Below are 25733 nucleotides of genomic sequence, written 5' to 3'. Positions count from 1 at the left end.
GACAGTGCCTGGAACATTGAAGGAGCTTGCTAAATATTTGCTGAATGAGGAACCAAAGAGCAACTCATATTAGATAATCCGCTGTGGTTTCCTGACCTCCCTGGATGTGATTCTTAGGAATGTCTGCAGTGACCCAAGCGCAAGCGGGACACCCTCCAGCCACCCTTTCCACCACTCAGGGCTTGTACTTGCCTCCCTGTCTCCTAATTTTAAAAATGATATCCTATTGACGCGCTTTCCTGCTTCCCGCTTCTCACCTTGAAGATTCTCACACGCTAAGTCGTTTCTGTTCTCTCTTTCCAGATCATTCCTATTAAGTTCTTTTGGACAATGCGATGACCAAAACCCTAGAGTGGCATTCCTGGAAGGAAAGCACCAGCCAGGAATGTCACAGCCCGAGAGCCTTTTCAGAATTCTGCGTCCTCTAATTAGGATGGCCACACATCTCAGCTGCCGCTTTGGACTGTGCTGTGAGCTGCATGTTGATGTCCACATCTTCCCCCCCCGCCCCCCCACCCAGCAGCAAAAACGAATCATCAGTGGTATTCGCAAGAGAGCCTTTCCGTTCAGTGTGAGTGAATTATTTAGCACTTCATTTTATTTTTCAGTTGAATTTAATTCCTTGTCCTGTTTCCTAATTAGGAAGATTTACAGGATTCATTCTGATTTTTTGAAAAAAAAAATTCCTTCCTAGGGACGCTTATCTCGGCTTCAGCAAATGTTTCATCTGCTTATCTCACCTCTTAATTCCTGCTGGAGTTGTTAACTGTCAGACTCCAGCAGCAGGGCTGATTCTGGCGCTGCCTCACTGTTGGCTCTTTTTCAGACTGAGGCTGGGTCTTTATATTCAGGGCCGATGGGCACAAATGCAGCTTTTTCTCCCTCACTCCTGGACCCTCTCGCGGCCCCTCATCTCTCCCTGTGCCTCTTCCCGTCTCCTGCTTCCCCCTTTCTGTCGAAAACAGCCTGTCCCCCATATACATTCCTAGCTAGCCCCCTCCATTTCTGGCTGTCCATGTGGCCGTCAAAAATAAAAACAATTATGAAAATAACATTTAAATAATAGATAATACTATATAATGCATCTCACCAGTTACTTGGTTCTTTTTTCTCTTTCTGTTGTCTTAGGGGAGGTAGATTCCCCCCCACCAAATATTGACCTTGCCATTCTCTTCCTTCATCTGCCTGTTTTCTCCATCTGATTATTTTCTTGCTTTCCAGACATAAGATAGGTCTCCTCTGCTCCATTTCCCCCCCTCTCCTTTCCCCTTGGGCAATTCCTCCCTGCTCTCCTAGCATTCCAAGATCTAATCAACTCAACCAGGTGCGAGGGAGGCTGCCACCCCTCAGGATCCCTGGGCTGGGTTTAGCGTAGTTTAAGATATCATCACCCAGGACACACATAGGACACATGAAAGATAAAGGAAAATGTCTTCTATTTGTCTGGCTTTCCTGAGAAAACTAGTGACCGTGGTCAGGATGCATAGTTTCTACAGCTGTGGCACTTAGCCTGGAACGATGATGCAGAGGGAAGCCGTCCCAGCCCCAGACCGTGTCACAGACAGTCATCTCTTGGAAGACCATGAGAGGCTGAGCCCCATGTCTGAACCCTCCCTGGAAAAAGTTATGGGAAAGTGTATAACGTTGTTTCCTATGAGAACAGTTTAGAAAGTCCCAGAAACATTCCACTTCTTCAGCAAAGTAAGAGGTGCATTGTCATCAGTTATGAACCCAAATACCTAAGGGGCCCAGGAAGGTAATTTAAACGAGGAAAAGAGACACAGGTCAGGTAACTCAGGTAAAGCTAAGAACCCGTTCCCAGTCCAAAGGGGTCAGTATGACCAGTCGTTGGCACAGGAGAATGGTGTGTAAGGGAAGCTGGAGAAACACATTATTTAATGTGAAATCTCCCAGTTTTAAAATGGTGGGCACTTATCAAAACTTTTAAAATACTTTGTGGGCTAAAGCTCATTAGCTCTGTTTGTGACCCCTGGACTAAAGGATCTAAGGTCCCTTCCCACACTTGCTCTCTAACAGTGGTCATAAATCCAGAATAATAAGAATAAAGATAATTACCAGACTTTTCACAGCTCTTTTCAGTTTATGAAATGTGTTCTCTTCATATTAGGGATATGGCAGTATATTTTAAAAACATAGCCACCTGAGATATATATCCACGTCAGTTGTGTTCTCTCCATCTCCCTCTCTGACCACCAGCCCAGGCAACCCCAAGGCTTCAAGGAAATGAAGTATAGCTCCAACCCCCCCAAAAAGTCAAGGACTTCATCCTAATCTTTCCAATTAAACTTGCTTTGTAGAAATCCACTCCACCTTCGAAGAAGAGCTAGTTCCTAAATTATTTAAATTGCTACTGTTCACTTTGCAAAACTTAAAGACAATCACCAAAACCCACAGATAACAATGGATCAATTTCATGACTTATAAATAAATTTTATTCCTAAATAAAAGATTAACAAATTGAATGCAGCAGTTTTTTCAAAGAATAATGAATATGTGACTAAGCAGAGTTTATTTCAAGAAGGTAAGGATGGGTTGAACATTAGAAAACCTACTAGTATAGTTCATTATATTAATGAGTCAGAATAAAAAAGGAATATAGTGATAGAGCTCAAGAGACAGTTGATAAATTTAACATCCTTTCCCAATTAAAAGCTTATAGTGAACTAGGAATAGAAAGGAATTTTTTTAAAGATGATAGTGTATTTAAAGAATATCTAGGGGCTTCCCTGGTGGTGCAGTGGTTAAGAATCCGCCTGCCAATGCAGGGAACACGGGTTCAAGCCCTGGTCTGGGAAGATCCCACATGCTGCGGAGCAACTAAGCCCGTGCGCCACAACTACTGAGCCTGTGCTCTAGGGCCCACGAGCCACAACTACTGAGTCCTAGTGGCCACAACTACTGAAGCCCGCATGCCTAGAGCCTGTGCTCTTCAAGAAGAGAAGCCACAGCAATGAGAAGCCCGTGCAATGAAGAGTAGCCCCGGCTCACCGCAACAAGAGAAAACCCGCGCAGCAACAAAGACCCTACACAGCCAAAAAAAAAAAATATATATATATCTATCTAGCACCAACCAGGGCAAACGTTTGCCATACCTAACTAAAAACTGAATGCTCATTACCTCGTCCTGTATTCTTCAAAAATTTTCTGAAATTTTGGCCAATGCAATACTAAGAGTGAAAACTGCATTATTTGTAGGTGATGTGATTGTTAACATAGAAATTGCAGAGAGATTGGCTGACAAGCTATTAAAACTAATAAGACGTTTTCAGCATGGTAGGATGTAAGATACATACACATAGCATTTCATAGCTTGTACGCATGTTACACACATATACACTTGAAATAATCCACTGTGATAGTTAAGTAGTTTTCAATTTTTTACTATTCCAAAAAATACAGCAATAAACATTCTTGTACAGATTATTGTGTACATTTGTCTATTTACCTCCTTGAAATTAGTTCCTAGAAATGGAATTGTTTAATAAAAGATTATGGAAATTTCAAATTTTGATACATAATGCCAAACTAGACTCAAGAATAGTGTGTGTTGGGCTTCCCTGGTGGCGCAGTGGTTGAGAGTCTGCCTGCAGATGCAGGCGACACGGGTTTGTGCCTCGGTCCGGGAAGATCCCACAGGCCGCGGAGCGGCTGGGCCCGTGAGCCATGGCCGCTGAGCCTGCGCGTCCGGAGCCTGTGCTCCGCAACGGGAGAGGCCACAACGGTGAGAGGCCCTGCGTACCGCAAAAAAAAAAAAAAAAAAAAAAAAGTATGTGAGCAACTAAGACCTAACACAGCCAAAAATAAATCAAAAATAAATCTTTAAAGAAAAATAATTTGCACTCTCTAATTTATTCTGGTAAATGGATTGGGATAGGGATCTTCACTTTACCTTTTTTTTTTTCCCCTCTTTAATTTTTGCCAAATGCTAAACCAGTTGCCCCAGTATCACTGCTCAAATAATCCTTTCTTTCCCCACTACTTTGAAATAGAATTACTTTACATATTGGAATGAAGGATATCTATATCATAGTAGGTGAAAAAATCTGTAGGTATTCTTTGATCAAGTAAAAAAATTTTAATGTGTGGAGGCATAGAAAAATTCAGAAGGAGCTTAAACTGTTCCTTTTTCATTTCCTATGGGTATATGGTGCTTCTTTGCCTGGAAGATTCTTCCCCTCTTGTAGCTCAGGTTAACTTCAATAGGAGGGCATCCTTGAAGCTTTGGCTTAAACCTCTTGGTGGGGGGGTTGGATTGGGGGGCGGCAGACACCCTGTCCTAGGTAGGCACCCTCTCAAAGAACCCTGTACTTGCCATACTACCTGTAGACCATCCTGCACCTTTTAATTTTATCTAAATTACTTCTTACTTTTTTCTCTAGACTCTAAGCTCCATGAGGACTGCATATGGGTCACTTGCTCATTGCAGAGCCTAGCACAGTGTCAGTATCTGGCAAATAACCGTCACTCATTGAGCACTTACTGTATACCAAACACCATGCTAGGTGCCTTCAATGAGCACACTACACGCTTAGATACTATTATTATCACCTCTGAGCACGAGGAAACCGAGTCGGAAGCTTGTCCCACAGGCTATTAATTCCCAGGCCTGTCTGCCTCTTGGCCACTACACTCCCTATACGGTGATCAATAAATAGCGGAGGTCATCAATAAATATCGAGGCTTGAGGATCACTTGGAGGGGACTTTGCTGAAGGGATGCAGCCCTGGAGGGTGGCTGGGCTGGTAGCCCTTTAACAACCGCATTACAGGCCCCGCCCACTCCGCGCCGAGGCCGGAAGGGAGAGGCACTGGTGGGGGCGAGCTTCCGGGGGCGGGGCGGGGCGGGGCTGGCGCTGGTTGGCCGGCTTCGGCCGGAAGTCGGGAGGTTCGAGGGGGGTCCGAAGACGCCGGCTTATGACGGGGAGGCTTGCGTGGAGGTTGTCTCTGCGTTCTTTCGCTCCCTGGGCCCTCGGGAAAAACCCAGCACCCCGACCCCGTGGCCAGCCCCTTCCGCCAGGCTCTCTCCGCTCGATTTCGCCACCGTTATGTGGGAAGCGAATCCGGTGAGTAGCCGGGCGGGACGGGGCGGACCGATGGGCGGGGTTGATGGGAGAGGGCGGGAGGGTTTCCCGGGAACTACGCCCTCCCCCCCAGGCCGCGCAGACCGGCTGGTGAGTTCCGGGGACGCGAAGGCCCCGGCCCCGGCGGCTCGGGCAGTTGCCTTGCGAGCAGTGGAGACGGCTCGGTGGGTTCCCAGCGCCGTGCGGCTGTCCCGTCCCACTGATTGGACTCGCTGTGGTTTCTCCGCCCCCGTCCCTCCACCGTCTTTGTAAACTTGGCGTTTTGCTCTCTGGCTGGAGTTCCTGGGCTTCGGACCTGTGACTGACTGAGGCTCAGGTGTACTGCCAGCCCCACCCCCATCCCCGTCCAAAGCGAGGGGACTCGGCCTCCGGGTCCTGAAATGGGCCTAAGGGGGACCGCCGGGGCTCCTTTTCCCTTCCTGGTGGACAGCCATGGAAAACTGGGGTGGTCGAGCGTGTGTTCTAAGCCTCTAGATGGTGAGGTTCTTAGATTTTTTTTTTTCCCAGTGGACAGAAACTGATGACCTGGAGCTTTTCCACTGCAAGTCTTGTGTCTCCCTCCGGTATTTGCATTGTGTCTGCATGCGTTTTTGTTTACCTTGCTTTTGTACATTTATTTATTTAATATGCCGCCCTCAATGAGTGGAATCCGCTTGCCAAGAGTATTCCATTAATCTGTTAGAATTGAAATCGCCTAGTTACACGGCAGATAAGACACTATTTACGCCTTTGAGTTGACTGGAAAAATGGCAGAATCACGTATCAGCAAATTGTTGGCCTAAATATGTGCAACTACCCCACGTGCTGAGATAACTTCCTAAATTTAGTTTAATAACCCTGTTTCCATATTTGCAGTAACTCCTTTGCTGTAATCATTACTTCTTTTCTTTTCCCATTCCTGGCATATATTTCCAGATAAGTTAGAGAGTTTGTCCGTAAATTTGCTTCTGTTTTTACACTTTTACCCGGTAGAAACTAGTCTGTTGGTCTGGATCTTTTTGGTTGCGTATCATGGTTACATCCCAGGCCATCGAAGAGCGATGATCATTATCTAAGACCCACCCCTCTTTTTTTTTTTTTGGTTCAAACATACAATCCTTTAAGGCTACATCAGAGGAAAGTAATTGCTGGGTTTCGATTTTAGCAAAGATAATTTCAGATTGTGAGAATGTGCTCTCTCCTTACATATCCAGTGTCACTTAAGCTTCACTTTCTGTTATTATGTGTGTGTTTGTGTCGTATGCAGTTTTTACTGGCAGTCCTCCTCCTTCCTGGCTTCCCCATAAGACACCCTTTAGTCGTCCAAGTACATGTCTTGCCCAAAGTCACATGTCTTAAATCCTTCACCATGTTAGAAGCTCCATATGGGCAGAGACTTTTGTCTGTTTTGTTTACTGCGATATCCTCAGACTAGGGAACAGAGCCTGACATATAGTAGGCACTCAGTAAATATCCACTGAATTAACAAAGCGGTTGCACCAGTACTAGAAAGAGTCCTTTGCTCCCGTTGTTCATTTCTCCCTCCTCCATCACATATACATCAGAACTGGCTACTGGGTCACTCGTGTGTTTGTGAGGATTATAAAGGCATTAATGAGTATCTCATATATTTGCTTTGTTACAGCATTATCTCACTTCTTTGGAAGGAAGGCTTGGTTTTCTCTGAAATCTCCCTAATGATTTTGCTTGATTTCAGTAGAGCAGACTGACTTTTGTTAATAGTGGTGAACCTTCCACCTCCCAGCCCACATTCTTCTTTTGACCCTTATCATGCTGCTCTGATAGATCTTAATGCTCCTGTGTTTTCTTACCGGTCCTGTTTTTCTTCCTCTGAGCATATGAATGTTGTCAATAAGGACAGTTTCATTTTGTAAAAGTACAGTGAACATTCTGCATGTGGATTTCCTCTTGTAATTTGTTAGTTTCTTTCACTAGAAGAGGCATCTGAATAGTCTGTCCAGCTGTGCTTGTGGGATGGAAATTAATTTTAATGTTTCTCTAAGCCAAACACAATTGGAAAGATGAAAACAAAACCCACAGTGCATCCTAAAGATAAACACAGATGACTTTTGTATTACCCACCAATTTAAATTACTGTTTACCATTTCTTCCCATTGAATGATACAATAAATTCTGCTTTGTGGAGGAAGGCCATAGAGAGCTGCTTTAACTGAAGACTTCTGCTAGTTTCTCCCTGTATTTTTTTAGTAGCTTCCATGACTTTGATATGCCACCTGTGATCTGCAAATTTATCTCCTCTTGCAAATACGCCTTCAGTGTGATACTGTATTCCGCTTGCAAGTGTTTTGAGGAAATACTACACTGACTCTGGCCATGATAATGCTCAGAAGCAGTCGCCCCTTCTACGTGGAAAGTCTCCATGACATGCTTTGAGTATGGAAAATCACCGTTGAACTTGGAACATTTTCTTGGGCGGATAACCAAGGAGCTATAAATAAACTTTATCTCAGTACACCATTTTATTTTATTTTTCAAGACAGTCATGAGGTCAGTGATGATTCTGTTCAAGCCTGTCACCGACCAGGCCCCTTGGGGTCCCTGCCGAGGCAGAAGCAGGTTGACAGGGCTCAGGCACTCAGTTTTGGTGTGAGATCCTGGCAGTTCTCCACCCACCTGGGGGGGTGGGGGCATGGCCCTGGACTGATGTCCCCCAGTGTAGGAAAATGGCAGATCTGTAGGAAGGAGTTGGAGGGGATGCCGTCACTGCCTTGACTCTGTGTACCCTGACTTTGCCCTGCCTTTTTCTGTATCTTTGCCGCTGTCTTCCCCCTCTTTGCAGGAAACGGAGTCAGTATCAGCATTACATAGGAGGGAGTTTCAGTTTCTCTCTGACGACAGAAAATGAAAAATGACAAACATCTGTTACGATAACAAATCATCTGTTGCAGTGATAGGACCTTACTTTGTAAAGAGTGACAAACTCTTCAGAATTCCTTTTCGCTTATTAATTCATATGATTAGAACAATCTAATGAGTTAGCTAAGGGAGAAGGAGGTGAATTCCCCAAGATCTCGCAGGTGGGTGAGCCACAGAGTCGTTTAGCACCCGTGTCCTCTCTGCCACCACCCTGCCGCTCGGTTGGGGCAGTGATGACGTTTGTAAATCGGTCCAGCGCTTTACCCGCTGAGCCTCCCTTTTCTCTGTTATTTTATATTCACAGCTGCTTCCACGCTCGCTTGGCACTGTGATTCTCTCCTTACTCTGTCCAGCCTCTTGAGAGAATAGTCTTATACTTCTTGTCCTTCGTACTCAGACCTCAGCCCCCCCAGCCCCGCCTCTGCCCCAGCACCTGACTTGCTAGGGGGTCACCGAGTGTTTCCGAATCACCACGCACAGCGGCCACCTGCACACCTCACTCTCTTCTGTCATTTTGCAACAGTAATGCCACTGGAGGTGTTTCTCAAAACTCTCTTTTTTTGATTTCCTGGGACTGTATTCCTTTGGATTTCTCCTTTCTATGATTCATCCTTGAATCATAATCTTGGGTGAGCTGCACTGCCTTCTTCTGCCCCTGAAATGTGCCACCTTAGCCTTTTTCTTCTCTCGGCACATCCTTTTTTGGTGAGCCCCAAGGCTTCAGATATCTCTTTAGTGACTCTACCTGCCAAATGGACGTCTTTAGTCCTGACCCCCTTTCTGAACTGGGTGATGGACAGCTCTACTGGTTGTCCCTCCGGGAGTTCAAAGTCAGTATGTCTGAATCCAGCTCCCTCAGTCACTGAGTCATTATTTCACGCAGTCAGTCAACAAACACGGAATAAACATCTATTGTCTGGAAAACACCATTCCAGGCACTAGGAAGGGGCAGGGCAAACCTGGACCAAGTCAGAGCCTGCCCTCCAGGGCCTGGAGATACAGTTTGAGTGGGGACAGTGTTACCAGAGGGCATCTGGGGGCCTGGGAAGGTTTGTTGAAGCAAGTTACACTTGAGCTAGGTGTCCAAGTCCCAGGAGTGGTCTTGTGGGAAGGGCAGAGGAAGCAGCATGGCCAAAGGCCACGGAAGTGAGAGAGAGAATGGCCGCTACAGCTTGGATGGAGGAGTGACGTGGACAAAGCGCATGTCCTGTGGTCGTCTCGGTGAGGACATCGCGAGAGGAGGGTGGGGCGCTGCGAGGACAGCAGCTGGCATCTGTGGGACATCCTGGCTGAAGAGGCAGCATATGCTATAGACGTACCTTCGGGCTGGAGGGGGACAGAGGTAGGATGTGTTCCTGGCAGTGAAAGTTCTAGAGAATGTAGTGTCTGTGAAGGTGTGTTCTTAGGGTCAGCGTACGCTCACAGGTTCATAACCGACAGCTTCATCTTCGTGGCATTCTTTGTAATTGTTCTAGCAGTGGGTTGGGCTGAGCTGACAGAGGAGTGTCGCGTGCCAGTGTTTGGCGGCTGGGGGCAGTCTAAATAGCGCATGGGGTCTTCCAGTACCTCTGAGGTGGGGATTTATAAATGATGGTTCTCTTTTTTAGTGATGAGACTAAGGCTCAAAGTTGGTGCACTTTCTGAATGAGGACAGCCAGGTTCTAAACCCAGAACTTTCTGGCTCCAGAACAGGTACTCTTCCCAGTCCAACTTAGGATCTGGGCTTTAAAGTGAGTAGAAAAGACCCTGTGGGAGAGTCACAGGGACTCAGAGCTAAAGGAAGGGTTCTCGAACTGCAGGAAACCTTGACGTTTCTGGGACACCAGCTCCTGTGCGCCTGGACCTTTGCTAGTGACGCAGCCCATGAGCAGGAGAGAAGCACTGTGGCCTCTTCCCAGGGTTGGCACGGCAGATGCTGCACAGGCTAAGGAATGAGTCTAATAGTTTTTGGTATCAGGGGAGAAAACAGAGTTTGGGAAGCAGGCTGGAGGCACGTGTTTGTGGTCGAGGCCTGAGGGATGGGGTGAGGCAGTTTGCCCATTGTGACCCACCTGGTCTGATGTTCAAGCAGGGTGCCGAGGTCTTTGGCTCATGCAGCTCCCCCTCTAAGAGTTAGACCTGCTTTGGAAATAATGTCTGAGGGCAATACAATACTCATGTATTTATTTAGCACCTACTATAAGCCAGTCAGCTCTAAATCCCAGGGTTTACAGTGGTGAGCAGAACAGAACAGGCCCAGCCCACACTGATTTGCAGTCTGTGCAGGGTGGCGACGTTAAGCCGATAATCACACAGTACCATTGAGCTCCAATTGTAGTAGAAGCTCTGAAAGAAAAAGTACGGTGACGTGTAATAGGAGGAGCTAGTGCTGGACTTGGAGATCAGCTCAGGCCACCCAGTGAAAGTTACTTCTACAGAGATCTGAAGGATTGAGCAAGAGTTAGCCACGGAAAGGCTGGGTGGGAGCGGGGGAGGGCTGTTCAGACAGCCGAGACAGCCTGAGCAAAGGCCCCGGGGCAGAAAGGAGCTTGTGAGAGAAGCGGCGTGGCTGGAATGCGGTGAAGCAGGGGTTGGGGCCAGCAGGTAGGTAGGGACAAGCCGTGTGTGGCTTTGTGGTACATGTTTAGGATTTGAAATCTATCCTTGGAGGAGTGGGGGCCATCGAAGTGTTTCACACAGGAAGTGACATGAACATACTTGCGTTTTGAAAAAGATCATTCTGGCTGCTGTGTGGACACGAGTTATTCATTAGAGAGTGTACGAGACAGATGATGGCCTACCACCGTAACCGTGTCCGTGCCACCGGGACTGGGGATGTGCTCAGTCCCAGAGCAAAGGGGAGTTGAGACTGCTGATCACCTGACTCCTGACAGGGAGATTATCTTGGATTATCCAGGCTAGGTCCTTAAAAGTATCTATAGAAGATGCAGACAGAAGTGAGTCGATGTGAGGATAATCAAGAATACCAAGGGCTGGGGGGAGGGGGATTGGGAGGTTGGGTTGACATATACACACTTTTGATGCCATGTCTAAAATAGATAACTAACGAGAACCTACTGTAGAGCACAGGGAACTCTACTCGGTGCTCTGTGGTGACCTAAATGGGAAGGAAATCCGAAAAAGAGGCGATATACGTATACGTACAGCTGATTCACTTTGCTGTACAGTAGAAACTAACACAACATTGTGAAGCAACTCTAATCCAATAAAAATGAATTTAAAAAACAAAGACATACAAGGTTGCTGGCTTTGGAGATGAAGGGGACCACGAAGCAAGGAATGTGATAAGCTTCTAGAAGCTTCCCAAGGAATGTGATAAACTTCTAGAAGCAGGAAAAGCCAAGGAAATAGATTCCCGCCCCGCCCAGCCCCCCCGCCGACAGCCTCCAGACAGGAATCACTAGTTGATTTTAGTCCGGTGAGTCCCGTCAGACTCCGGCAGAACTGTAAGATAAGACATTGTGTTCCTTTAAGCCACTAAGTTGGTGGTAATTTGTTCCAGCAGCGATTAAAAACTTAACACAGAGAGGGAGGGAGACGCAGGAGGGAGGAGATATGGGAACATATGTATATGTATAACTGATTCACTTTGTTATAAAGCAGAAACACACCATTGTAAAGCAGTCGTACTCCAATCAAGACGTAAAAACAAACAAACAAAATAACAAAACTTACACAGAGAGCATCGGAAGGTCTGTTCGAAGACACTTAGGAACCTATAGTGTGGTCCGGGGTGAGGGTGAAGGGGACTTGGACTAAGCGGGAGAGAGACAGCTGTGGGTCAACCCAGGCTGCACTTCGAGTGCAGGGTTCCTGGCCCAGGCAGCCGGGAAGAAGGACCATGTCCACTGAGATGGGGAGACTGGGAAAGGGGAAGATGTGGAGGGGACCAGGAGTTTGGTTTGGGGCCTGTGATAGGTTTAACGTGCCTGTGAGGCATTCAAGTAAAAAGTCAAAGGGGCAGTTGGATAAGTGAGTGGAGCTCAGAGGAGAAGGCCGGGCTAGAAGTGGCTGTTTATGGCCTCAGCCTGTATAGACAGAAGGTGCTTAAAACCTTGGGAGCAAGTGAGATCCCTAGGACAGTGTTTCTCAAATTTTCAGCACCCATGCAGATCACCAATTTTAAACAATATTTTATTGTTTATTTTAATTTTATATTATGTATTTTAAAAATGAATAATGTTTTTATTGTTAAAAAGATGACATTTTTGCAGCCTCTTACAAAGTATCTAACTTGATAGGTAGCTTGAGATGTGGGTTAGACCCAGACACTTGAATTTTTTACCCTATATTTCTATTAAAATAGGAAATCCCATGCTGTAATTATAGATTGTCAAGATTTGCAACTAGTGTTTGCTGGCCCTGTTAGATGTTTTGGAATACCAAGATAAAACACAGACTGAGAAATTGTGGGAATTCTGGGGCTATACCTAGAGCTGTGGCAGTTGCCAACTTGATGCACTTATAATATTAAATAACTGTAGGGGTGGATGTTTCACCCAGCCGGAATGTTTGGAAGCAGGGAGTGAATGGATTCTGGGACTACTTCAGTCTCCGGAAAATATCTGTTCCTGTTTTCTTGTACCGTTGGCTGTGCTCTTTATACAGCCACAGTAGTAAAGTCAGCCTCACTCTCTGATGAGTAAAGAAAACCATCAGACTCTGGGAAGAAATCACAGCCCAGCAATTGAGCCATTTGCAGCACGTTTGCTGACTTGGAGAAATCTGGTATCTTACTCTCGGCGTTAAAATTTGGGGTATTTTGGCCTTGAAATAGTAGGTTCCAGTTATTTATGTTGCTGACTCTATTTCAGCATCTACTTCAGTAGGCCTCTGGAAATCAAGAATGACCATTGGTATTATTAGCATCATGAAGAAACGTTTTTATCTCATCCCTCCTTTCAGAAACTCTTGTCAGCACTTCTGTCCTTGACAGCTAGTAAACTTAGGTGGGAAGAGTAATCTTGCACACACTGCCGTTGCTTTCCTCAGCATCTGAGAGCACATACTCTGAGTTGCCAAGATTTGCTCGTATTCAGTTTTCACTGTTTCCTTCCACACTCGGTTACAATCAGGAGGCACATTGGTGCCTTCTGACTGGCCCAGATGTTTAAAACATCTTTTAGGAACCCAGCCGCACCTTTCCTTGCTATTCGTATAGCTCATGCTCTGTCAGTTTTGAATGGATTGCACCTTTTTCAGCCCGTGTCACACCTCACAGAAATACCATCGCCTGAATGAAAACTGACTTCCCTTGTACCGTGAGCTTCCACCCACAAGCAGAACAAAAAGTTGTCGAGTATTTCTACCCCGTTACATACTACCTGTACTGCAAGAACAGATTTGTATTTTTGCTCGTAGTTTGTTCAGTTTTAAAACTAAACATGTTGAAACACTCTAAGTGGTAATAATTGCTTTTCTATGTCATGTGCCGTTGATAAGATGTGACTTCCAACAGAGTCATTTAATAAAGAAATTTTGTCAGTAGTTTATTTTTTTTTGTTACAACAATTAAATTGGGCATTAAATTTGGATTGACAGCTTCTCAGCAATACTCAGATTTTTACCGGTTTTAGCTGGGTGATGCCCCTTTAGTCTTGGTCCTTTCTCTATCCTTATCAACAAAGCACATTGACTTGGGGCTCTGTTAGAAGATTATGTGAAAATTTATTTGGTTTTACACCATTATATTTGCTGAACACTAGCTGATATGAACTCAGTAACAGACTGAACATATTGAGATGCTATGAAAATAAAAGGATTTTTGTGAAAATTGTAATTAATCTTACATTTCAGCTTTGCAAACTGTATGTGATCAAATTTCTTTCATTACTTTTTTTGTGTGAAAAATGCCTTTGAACTACTTCCTAATTCTTGAGGACCATGTTTTAAAGATGCCGAGAAAGACAAAAAAGGGCTAAGACTGAGCTCCAGTAACCTACAAGTTATAGGCTGAACCGAAGTAAAGTTGCAGAGGATTGAGAGTTTGTGGCCAGAAATCTAAGATGATCTGGAGAGAGTGATTTCATGGAAACCAAGTTCATGGAAACCAAGAAAAAAGTAATACAGGACAGTGGGTAAACTGTGAAATGTTACTGAGAGGTCAAATAAGACAAGGTCTGATAAAAGTGCATGGGATTTGGTAACTTGAAGCTCATTGGAGGTCCTAGCACGTGCCTCCTTGTGTGTGTGTGTGTGTGTGAGAGAGAGAGAGAGACGGTGGTGGGAGATATTAGCCCAGAAGCTAGAAAAGCTAAATTAGAGTGGGTTTTGGCATGCATGGAAAGTGAAGAAATAAACAGTGTGTGTAGACACACAAAGAGTTATAAGCCACCAAAGGAGATAAAGTGGAATCCTGAAAAGAAGGTATATGATAAGGGGAGCAAAGAACAGATGGGACAAAGCAAGGTGATAAACTTAAACCTAACCATATCAATAATCATACCAAAATAAATGCTCTAAACACCCCAATTAGAAGGCAGATTGTCAGATTGGATTAGAAAGCAGGACCCAACTGTAAGTTGTCTACAAGAAACAGACACTGAATGCAAAGACACAAGTAGGGGGACTTCCCTGGTGGCGCAGTGGTTAAGAATCCGCCTGCCAATGCAGGGGACACGGGTTCGAGCACTGGTCCGGGAAGATGCCACATGCCGCGGAGGAACTAAGCCCATGCGCCACAACTACTGAGCCTGCACTCTACAGCCCACGAGCCACAACTACTGAGCCCGCGTGCCTCAACTACTGAAGCCCGCGTACCTCGAGCCCGTGCTCCGCAACAAGAGAATCCACTGCAATGAGAAGCCCGTGCACTGCAATGAAGAGTAGCCTCTGCTCCCCACAACTAGAGGAAGCCTGTGTGGGACAATGAAGACCCAACGCAGCCAAAAATAAATAAATAACAAATAAAATAAATTATTTTTTTAAAAAAGTAGAATAAATAGAAAGAGATGTACAGTGCTAACACTAGAGAGAAAGCTTGCGTGGTATGTTAATATTAAAGTAGGTTTTTAGAGATAATATTAGTGATAAAGAATGTCAGTTCCTAATGATAAAGAGGCCTGTTAATCAGTAACAATCCTAAACATTTATACACCTAATAATAGAGTGTCAAGATACATGAAACAAAACTAACAGAGCTGTAAGGAGAAACAGGCAGATCCCATTATAGTTGGAGATTTTAATACCCCTCTCTGAATAATTGATAGAATTAGTAGGTAGAAATAAGCAAGGATGTAGAAGACTTGAACATCATCAACCAACTTGACCTAATTAATATTTATAGACCAGTACACCAGCAACAGCTGAGCACACATTTTTTTCAACTACACAGAAAATATTTAACAAGATAGACCGTATTCTGGGCTATAAAAGGAGTCCCAATACATTTAAAAGAATTCAGGTCTTATAAAGTACACTATCTGATTAAAATGGAATTAAATTAGAATTCAATAAAAGAAAGATCTGTAAAATCCTCGAGTATTGGTAAATAAATAGCACGCTCTAAAATAACCCATTGATGAAAGGAATAAAAAGGGAAAATAGAACATATGAAAGCATATCAGATTTGTGGTGTGCTGCTACAACAGTTCTTAGAAGGAAATTTATAGCTGTATTGATGCTTATGTCAAAAAAATGTCACAAATCAATGACCACAGCTTCCTCCTTAAGAAATGAGAGAAGAGCAAGTTAAGCTCAAGCAGGAGCAAAGAAATAAAGTTTAGAGTGCAAAGCACTAAAGTGAAAACAACAGAGAAAATGAAACCAAAAGGAAAGAGGGGATACAAATTACCGATATTGAGAATGAGAGAGAGAATATCACTACATAGTCTACAAACGTTAAAGGATGATAATGGAATGTTATGAACAACTTAATGTCAATCAGTGTGACAGCTGAGATGAAATGGACATATTTTCTAAGACACAAACTACCAGAGCTCCCTCAAGAAGAAATAAATCACATGAATGGCCCAATATCTACCAAAGAATTTACATTTAAAGAAAAAGCCTACCCACAAAGAAAACTCTAGGCCCAGTGGTTTCACTGGTGAATTCTAACAAACATTTAAGGAAGAAATAATACCATTCTGCACAAACTTTCAGAATATAGAAACGAAGATAATACGTCACACCTCACTCTATGAAACTGGCATTACCCTAACTCCAAAACCAGTCAAAGACATTATAAGACAACTACAGACCAATATCCCTAATGAGCATAGATGCAAAAATTTGCAAAATTTTTGCAAATCAAACCTGACAGTATATAAGGAGGTTAATGCATCATTATCAAATGATGTTTATCCCCAAAATACAAGGTTTGTTTAATATTTGAACAGCATCAGTGTAACTCATTATATAAGCAAACTAAAATGAAAAACTGTGATTATTTCAATGCATGCAGAAAAAACATTTGACAAAATCCAGTATCTATTCCTGATAACAGACCCTCAGCAACCTTGGACAAGAAGAGAACTTGTTCAGCCTGATATGGGGTGTGCAGAAAAGGTTAACTCAGCTCAAACCCTGGGTTGCTCAAACCTTGCACGTTCTCCAGAAAGGCCTGTTTCCATGACTGTCCTTTGCCTAGCTCCAGAGAACTGAACTCCTGGAATGGTTTGTCTCATGAGTGTATCTGCATGCCTGAGAACTTCAGCCATGCTCCACCAGTCTGTCCAGAAAGTTTATACTAGCAGTGTGATTTATGGTGAGTTCCTTCCCTCTGGAGATCTGGAACTTCAGCAGCAGAGGACATTCACACAGGCGCTATAGGCTTACATGACCAACTCCCAATAAAAACCCTGGACACCTAGGCTCAGGTGAACACCCCTGATAGGCAACACTTTGCAGTTGTCACACATGGTTGCTGGGAGAATTAAGTGTGTCCTGTGTGACTCCACTGGGAGGGGCCGCTTGGAAGCTTGCACATGGTTTCCTCTGGACTTCATCCCGCCTACTTTCCCCCCTGTGTTTATTTCACTTTGTATACTTTTACTGTAATAAACTGTAACCATGAGTAGAACAATTTCTGAGTTCTTCTCTTATGAACTAGAGAGTGGTCTTGGGGACCTCAGACACAAGGGGCATCTGCAAAATACCTGTATCTAATATCAAACTTAGTAGTCAAAGGCCAAATGCTTCCCCACTAAGATCAGGAACCAGGAAATAATGCCTGTTCTTTATTCAGCATTGTACTGGTGATTACAACCAGTGCAGTAAGGCATGAAAAAAAAATAACAGGCATCTATATGCTAGAAGAAGGAAGTAAAGCTAGCTAGCTAGCTAGCTAATGCCTATAGAAAATCTGATGGAATGTCCAAAAATCTCCTAGAACTAATAAGTGAGTTTAGTAAGGTTGCTGGATACAGGAACCATATCCAAAAATCAGTGTATCACTGTGTACTAGCAACATTCAATCAGAAATTGAAATTTAAAATGCAATTTGATTTGCAATAGTATCAAAAATATGAAATACTTAGTTGTGAATCTTGCATAAGTGATATGCAGGACTGTACACTGAAAACCATAAAACATTGAAACAGTTAAATAAGACCTAAATAAGTCAAGAGATGTACCTCATTCATGGGTTGGAGTACTCCATATTGCTGCGATGCCAGTTCTTCCAGATAGGTCACCATGCAATCCCAATCAAAATTGAAAAGATCTAACCAAAGCAGTTCTGAAAAAGAAGAATAAATTTGGAGTGCTAACACTACAGTGTGGTATTGGTATCAAGATAGAGAAAATGTTGATTAGAACAGAATAGAGGGTCCAGAAATAGGCCCACAGACAAACAGACAACTGATTTTCTATAAAAGTAAGACTCAGTGGAGAAAGGATAGTTCACTCAGTGTTTGGTCAGAGGTTATGCTTAACCCCCTTGTGCCAGTGAGGCTACCCCCCTGTGTTGATGGATCTGTGTGCAGCCTTGGGAATGCTGTCATGTCTGCCCCGTGACCTGCTCTGACCGCTCCTGGGTAGATACAGCCTAGAGCTTGTGCACAGCCTTCCCGACTCCCACCGTTGACTATAATCCCAGGAGGGCTTTCTTGGCTGTCCCTGGTTCTCTATTAAATTTCTGCCTACTGCGCCCTTCTGCTTGTATCAGAGCTCCGGGCCTCTCCTTAATTGTTTTTCATCAAAGATTTCCATTTTTTTCGATAATGCTCTTAGACGTGAGGTTCTCTATACTCGGTTACACGTAGAATCAGTCCCCTCAGGCAGAGTCATGGATCTCTTTGTCCTTAGGATGTGCTTTTCCTCCTGCAGTAGAACCCCTGTGTCACTGGAGCTGGAGTTGGGAGCCCACTCTTCCCAGAGTGACACCCTGGGCGGGAGGGGTGGTGGCAGCCCCTGGTCTACTTGACTTAGCCCTCCTGCCATGAAACCACTACCCTAGAAACCACCCTGTACCTGGGTGGGAGCAATCAGGGCCCAGTATTCACAGCTGGCTGGGCTTGGACTGGAGCTTCTACCAAATGAGTGGGGACCGGGTAGAGGAAAGGAGATCGGTCCTCTGTGTTGCCTGCCCAGAGTAGACCTTCTGCACTTGTGGGCAGCCTGACCCTTCCAGGGTCAGGAGGGAAAGGGAGCTGGAGGGAAAGGGAGCCCCTGTCTTCTCGTCTGCAACACTGAGCGGGTGGGGTGGGGAGTGGTGGACCAGATCTTGCCCCAAATGCCTGTTCTGGAGATTTAGTAGATTTTCTTGAATAAATATTTCTCTATTTGCTAGATGACCTTAAGACAGTTTCCAGAGACGTTAAATGTTGCTGTTCTTTTAAATAATGCCCACCAGTTAAAATGCAGTTTTGCTGGGGAGCGGCCCACTGCACTCCTTACTCTGTCATTCCAGAAGTTCCACCCTGTTTGTAAGCTTTCAGTATCCAGTTTTGGACCTTCTTCCTATAAGAGACAAGGAAGTTTGCATTACAACTATGATTTCCTCAAGGTGTTACGTTTATCCTAACAAAATAAATTATATTCTGTTTATTTTAATAAACTCATCAGAAAGGTTTTAACCAATCTGGAAGGTGGCATTATTTTTCTCCCATAGAGCAGGATTTTGATTTTAAGCCCATCTTCCACCCGGCCTTTCAATTTGATGATCCAGATTGATTGCTCCCAGGCTCCATAAATATTCCGGTTGGAATAGCTAGCGTTGTAGACAGGTTCCACCAGCATACCCATTGCACTGGAAAATTTACAAAACGCTTTTCCAATTTATACTAGCTTTTTTGTCCTTCTTAGCCTGAAGTGCAGGAATTATCATCGTCTGCCAATTAAAAACCAGAAAAGCATGGCAGATTATGGTATCGTGGCTGATCTAATTCATTCCACTAACATTCATTCACTGCCTTTTCCCTGGTGGACACCTGGCGCACACTCCTTTTGTTGCCTGTAAATGTATTCTATCCTAGATCCATTACTACTCTGGTTACAGTATTTTAAAGTTATGCGTTGAAACTTGACTTAACTCTTTGAGCCTAATTATACAGAATAGCCATTCCTTTGGAGGATGAACTTGTAGAAAACCATGAGTCAGTCTTACGAACTGAGTCTGAGTCTTTGGAAAGAAAGCCATAGCATCTGTGAAGCAAAGCAGTCACATTCAGCTTTGGCCCCAGAGGAAAGAAGGAACAACTGTCCATGTAGGAAAACGAGGCAGGGGACCGACAACTTAGGGAAGAGCTGACGGTCCGGAGGCCTCGGGTGTTTCTAGAATCTTCTTTGAACTGCCAGCTCCATGATTCTAGACACATAATTGTATCTTCTCTGCTTCGTTTTATTTCCCTGAAGTTAATTGGAGAATGACTTCTCCTGTGCTTTGGGTTGTAGAGGAAAAAATTAGTGTAAACTGACAAGGAATTTTATAAAATTTGAAGCACTTCAGGGCAGTGGTAGCTGTCTGTGGTGCTGCCCTCTCCGCATAGGGATGAATATGAGATGAGTCTGTCCTACCCACCTCCCCCTGCGAGAGCTGCTTATGACAGGACGCTCTGAAAGGACTTTTGTGAAACACGTCCACTTGTAACCTGGCTCACGGTGTGGTCTTGGGAACAGTGTGACATAGCAAAGCACACATGTTGCATGTATGCTGTGTAAAGGGGGCTTTCCTATTTCCCATCCCCTTTTCTCCTAGATGGAACTCATAAGCCACATATTTATCTTAACTATTTCCTTGAATCTCATCCTTCCAAATTTTTCTGGTTATTTTCAGAAGAAAAATAAATTTAAGTCACTCTCGCTTTCTTTGTCTCTCAGTAAAGTGAGCAAATTATGTGAACAATAAGTGATAGAAGGAAGAGCAGGCGTTGTGAACAGTTAGCCTACACAACTGACCTTAGATCACTGCCTTTTTTATTGGGTTAAAATAGATAAGGTAAATAGTGGGCCCCAAATCTGCAGCTCTTGCTCCTAGGGTGTTCTGGTTTTCATTTCTTAGTGGCCAATCCACTTTAAAACATGAAGGAAAAATCCCGAACATAATCACAGAGCATCCCTTGGAGAGAGTTTCCAAACGTGAATGAGAAAATAACAAGTCCCATTGCCTGAGCTCAGGTATACTGTGCCTGGTACTTCACTGCAGTACCGAGCATCACCTCTCCCAGCAGCCCCGGGAGGAAGGAGCCTTTCATCTAGGTTCTGTGAGGAGGAAGCTGTGGCCTTAACAAGGCCATGGAAGCTTATCCCAGGTTACACCACTTCTGTACACTTTAAACAATGAAATTTAAAGCAGATATTTTCCAAATTACCCAAGTATAGTACATATTCTTTGTTAAAAAAAAAAACACAGAGATATAGGAAATCACATTTTTAACGAATCAGCAGAAACCATATAAGTTTATATGTGTGTATATGATGAAACGCGCACACACGCACGCACGCGCGCACGCACGCAGAGAGAGAGCAAAGCCTGACAGTCGCACAGTAAAGCAAACAGTACTGATTAACCTGGCGAAGGAAGGCGAGAGGCGCCAGGAATGGAGGTGATAGTCAAAAAGAGTCTAGCTTTATCTTAAAGGTTCTGGTGTTTTGCAAGGAGAGATTTTCATGTATCAGCTGTGCAAATTTAAATTAATAATTTAAAAACCCTTAAAGAATGAGGACAGAAAGCCGCATTCCAGATAAAGTTGAATCTTTGACTAACTTGTTCGTCCCTTTTCTTCATCACGGTCTCCACCCAAGAATGTTTAAAACTTTTCAAAGATAATGTGTACATAATATAGGCAAGATTATAAAGTCATTGATAAGGAAGTATAAGGTAGTATTCTGTGGTGCTTACATGGACAGACCCTGGATCCAGACTGCCTGGCTTTGAATCCTGGCTTCCACGTTGTGTGACGTCCTCATTTATAAATTTGAGGTATTAACAGTACATATCTTAAAGGGTTGTTGTGAGGCCCAAATGACTTATTATTTGTGCAGTACTGAGGACAGCACCTGGCACATAGTAAGAGCCCTGTAAGGATTACTATTATTATGATCCTAATATTCAGGAAAAACTATGATAAACGTTTATGTATCCATCCAGACTTTTTCTGTGTGTATGTACATATGCGTATACCCACGTCTATATTTCATGTGGGTAAATATAGATGTATTTTTTATTAAAATCGGATCATACTGTTTATCGTAACACTCTTTGTACTCGACGCTCTATGTTATAAACATCTTTCTGTGCCACTAAATGAAATATGGATACTTTATTTATTTGGCCACGCTGAGCGGCTTGCAGGATCTTAGTTCCCCAACAAGGGATTGAACCCAGGCCCCGGCAGTGAAAGCGCTGAGTCCTAACCCCTGGGCCGCCAGGGAATTCCCAAAATATGAATATTTAAAACAAAAGTCAGTTGTATTTGGTCTTAACTAGTTGTGATAGTGGATCCTTTTGACCAAATATGTGAACATTTGATAAGACAGAAATTTCTTGGCATTAAACTGAGAATCTGGAGTGCTTATAGGTGTTGATACAGCTTGCTTAAGTGGTTGCGTGGACATTGATATATCCACCTAAGTGTCTGATTGTTTGTCTTATTTGTTAAGTGTGAGGATATTCAACATTTTTTAAAATAAAGACCAGATTTTTAAATCAGATCGTGGACAGTTTAAACAAAAAATTAAATTTGTGGTTTATTTCATAATCCCAAACTGAATCTTTCCTTTTTCTTTCTAAACAGTCCACTATGGAATTTTTCCTATAAGCAATTAACCCAAAAGACCCAAATCATTTCTGTAGCAGTTGCTGCTAAAAAACTGGAATGTTAAGGCCCATGTCCAAGAAAGATGTGCAGATGTGATAATTTAACATTTTAAAATGTTTATCTTCAGAGCCAGTATGCGAGATAGAATGCTATTTGTCAACATCACTGTTGGAATACAGCTCTTTGTGAGAAGAAAAATGATATGTGAAAAGCACACTGGTTATTAAAAGAACGATTTCTTCCTCTCCCTCTTCCCGGCACTTCAGGAGATGTTTCACAGAACAGAAGAATTCTTATCCAAGACTACAAACAGCGAGACAGATGAGATGGACACGTCGGACACGCAGTGGGGCTGGTTTTACCTGGCAGAGTGCGGGAAGTGGCACATGTTTCAGGTAGCGCCCCTCGGGCGGAGCAGGCGGGGTTTAGACTCACCGAGCACCGTTGTGCTGGTGTGAAAAGGGAGTCCGGGCGGCACCCGAAAGAAATCAAACCTCAGGGAAGTCAGAGGGTGGAACGAAAAGAAAAATCAGAAATTCTTCTGGTCCTTTTCCTTTCCCCAGGTTTTCACAGTGTTTACTTAGAAGAAACGGTGTGTGTTTTCTGTGTGTCCAGAGTGCAAGCGTGACTGAGGGGTACGTGGTCTCGGCACCTGGGAGCAAGGCCAGGCCTGCTTTGGTGGACAAAGGGAAGGGGAAGCGACCAAGCCGGTCTTAAACGCCTCTGTGCTCCTGGTGTTAGGTTAGAGGGTGTAGAGATGTCTTCTCCTCCAGCCTCACAGCAACCCGAAAGCAGATGCTAGCACTCTGTCTTACAGCCAAAGACAGTGCAACTCAGAAAAGTTACTGTAGTTGGTCTTGAGTCACACAGCTCGTTAACGGTTAAGCTGAGACCTGAACCCATATTCAAGAGCTTGTGGATTTTTTTTTTTTTTTTTTTGCTAACAAGGCTACTTAAAGAAGATTTGATTTGAGCCACTTAAGATGTGTAATTTTGGCAATAATTTGGAAACACTGTAATACTTTGGAAAAAGTCCTTATAACCAGTTATCGAAGTTTCTTTGCTGGAAATCCTTAAGCTATTTTCCATATGCTGTCTTAGCTGTGATTCTCCCCGTGTGTTGGGAACTAGAACAGGTGATTAGTAAGTTTCCTCTGTCCCTCCACTCTGTCTCCGTCCCCCATTACTGCCTTTGTGGCCAAGCCATTCCTGTGAACAGCTGGTAAATGAACTTTCTGGTTTGTCTTAAAGCCGGATACCAACATTCAGTGTTCAGTTAGCAGTGAAGATATCGAAAAAAGCTTCAAAACAAACCCTTGTGGCTCCATTTCTTTTACTACTTCCAAATTCAGCTACAAGATAGACTTTGCAGGTATGTTTTTTTCCCTAATAGTTGTGTGTTCTTAGTATGTTGATATGGTGAAATCTGCAGTTCTGAAAATCAGGATTAGTTGACATACTTGCGAACAACAGAGTAAATCCTTTTTGTAACACATCAAAATACCTGTAAAAAAATTCAACATTTAAAATCTTTTTGAGCAACATTGCCTTTTATAAAGGTTATTTATATGCTTATAGATACTAACATATATGGAGACTGTCATGTATTTTCCTGTAATGCTTCTCTTCTAAGGAACACAAAACACCTCTAAGCCATTGTTTTATTCATCATCCTTTCAGCTTTTTGAAATAGGTAGGATCAGTCAGATTTCAAGGATCAATCAGAGAGGTTACACGCAGAGTCATAGGTAGCTGGATTGAGTTTTAAGGCCACAGTTCAGCTGAATGACCCATCTCTTGGTGTCTTTCCTAGAAAACTACTCTTCAATGGACATTGCCTCCTGCCACTTTCTGATTTTGTTGGCTCTTTCACAGATTAACCAGCTAATCTGGAAATCAGCCCCGCTTTATATTGCATCCATGATACATGGGCATATTTTTAGGGACCCCACGAGAAACCTGTTGGACTCACCCTGCAGTTTCAAGCTGCCGGCCTCAGCTGTTTACTGCTTTGAGGCAAACAGAACCTGGAGGGGGAGGCTTTCTTAACAAAAGCGCCTTTGGGCTGCCACACAGCTCAGGCCTCTAGATGTTCTTTCCTATTTTCTGGGAGTAGAGTCCTTATGACAGAGTCAGTGCTATACTGTGGTGAGGGAGGGTGTTGAAACCCTAGGAGATTCCCTTGGAGGATCCAAGGCCCAGTCATGCTGCAGGAGGTTTGTCCACTAAGACACTGATGGAATCAGATCTCTAATGACTGTTGTGCCCCTAGAGTTAGTTTTTTTTTTAAATCAAGAGTTAAAGCCATTAGATTCTTACTCCTGACTAAGCATAACATATTTTACGACGTTAGGCAAATAGGCTGCCTTTAAGGGGGCCCGACATTTGTCTTAGACGGAAGGTGTCAGCAGACACTTCAGTCTCGAGTACCCCTGTCAGTGTTGAAGCCATACTGAGACATCGCAATGTGCAGACACCAAGCTTCATGCAGAGCACGGAGTTTGTCAGAGCTTTTGGTAGGTAGCCCAGCAAGCTGCATTTTCTGAAAGAATATTTTCTAGTAAGCTGTATTTTTTGGAAGTTTTCTCTCAGACGGTGCAGTTTATTTAAGTCTTTATCAAAGAATTGGAGTCACACATAATAGCGCCAGCTCCCGCTCCTCTGTGTGATGACACTGTTTCAGAGGCACAGGTATTAGCATTCCCCGTGTACCACGTGTAAAGTTAGCCCCCATGGTTCTGCCACAAGCCAGCTCGGCTTCTCTATAAAAATGGTGAAAAGCAAACTCAAAACGAGGTAGTATGAGAAGAACGCAACACAGGCTTCAGCGCATGTGCTGGGATGACCTTTCTTTTTCCCTGCGCGGTGGTCACGCCAGTGTGTGCAGAGCCTAGGAGAATACGGAAAGGGCAAACGCACTTCACACAGCATTGGCCTGGATGGGTGAACCCCTTTATCTTGGAGTGGAATGATGCCAGTGAGACAAGGTAGACTGACGAGAATCTCATATTAAGACTTAGCACCTGACTTTGTGGGAATGAAGAGGGGGACCTAGTAAATATTGCCACAGCTGAGGAACAGAGGAAAGAAGAAAATGATACTTTAGTTAGTTCATTAGTCTTTCATCACTAGAATCTTTCATATAAGTCTGTGTTGAGTCTAGCTAGGTTTTCTGTTTTTTTGGTTTAGGTGTACAATTTAAAGAGAAGGCAAGAAATGTACAAATTTTTGAAACTCTGTGAATTGTACATGTTTTATCATGGTAATGTATCTTTTTATCATTTCCAAAATTTTTGGAGAAATCAGAGTAACACTTTTCACTTAAGAAGCCAGCCAGAAGATTCAGTACTGTAATTTCTTTCTCTTTCTAGTACTCTTAATTTTCCTAAGTTGAGAACTCTCCTGTTTTCAAGTCAGTTTAACCCAAGTATGGTACAGAAAGGGATAGACCTTACACACTGAGGCATGTATGAGGTTAGCTTCCTCCTGTGTGAGCTTAGATCAAGCAATGAAGCTGCTTTTTATGCCATGATAAACAGATGTTGGTCAAGTAT

General features: G+C 43.7%; 1 protein-coding gene across 2 annotated transcripts in view; it reads left to right on the top strand.

Annotated features, from left to right (window-relative positions):
* Nucleotides 1-4900: 4900 nt before the first annotated feature.
* The window catches only part of PARP11 (poly(ADP-ribose) polymerase family member 11), a 36772-nt gene continuing 15939 nt past the window's right edge, over nucleotides 4901-25733 (top strand). The window contains exons 1-3 of one of the 2 annotated variants that reach the window (XM_022577335.3): nucleotides 4901-5083; nucleotides 22446-22574; nucleotides 23431-23551. In XM_022577335.3, the coding sequence (XP_022433043.1) occupies nucleotides 5066-5083; nucleotides 22446-22574; nucleotides 23431-23551 (268 nt within the window). In that variant the 5' untranslated portion in view covers nucleotides 4901-5065. Of the gene's footprint in view, nucleotides 5084-18302; nucleotides 19432-22440; nucleotides 22575-23430; nucleotides 23552-25733 lie in introns of those variants that run through there. The other variant, XM_089920154.1, reaches the window with a different exon arrangement.

Source organism: Delphinapterus leucas, chromosome 11, assembly GCF_059928025.1.
Source record: "Delphinapterus leucas isolate spDelLeu-1000000601 "Yukka" chromosome 11, BTC_Dleu_Yukka2, whole genome shotgun sequence".
Lineage (NCBI taxonomy): Eukaryota > Metazoa > Chordata > Mammalia > Artiodactyla > Monodontidae > Delphinapterus > Delphinapterus leucas.
Note: the sequence above shows the minus strand (reverse complement) of the source record. Positions and strands in the feature narration are given on the sequence as shown.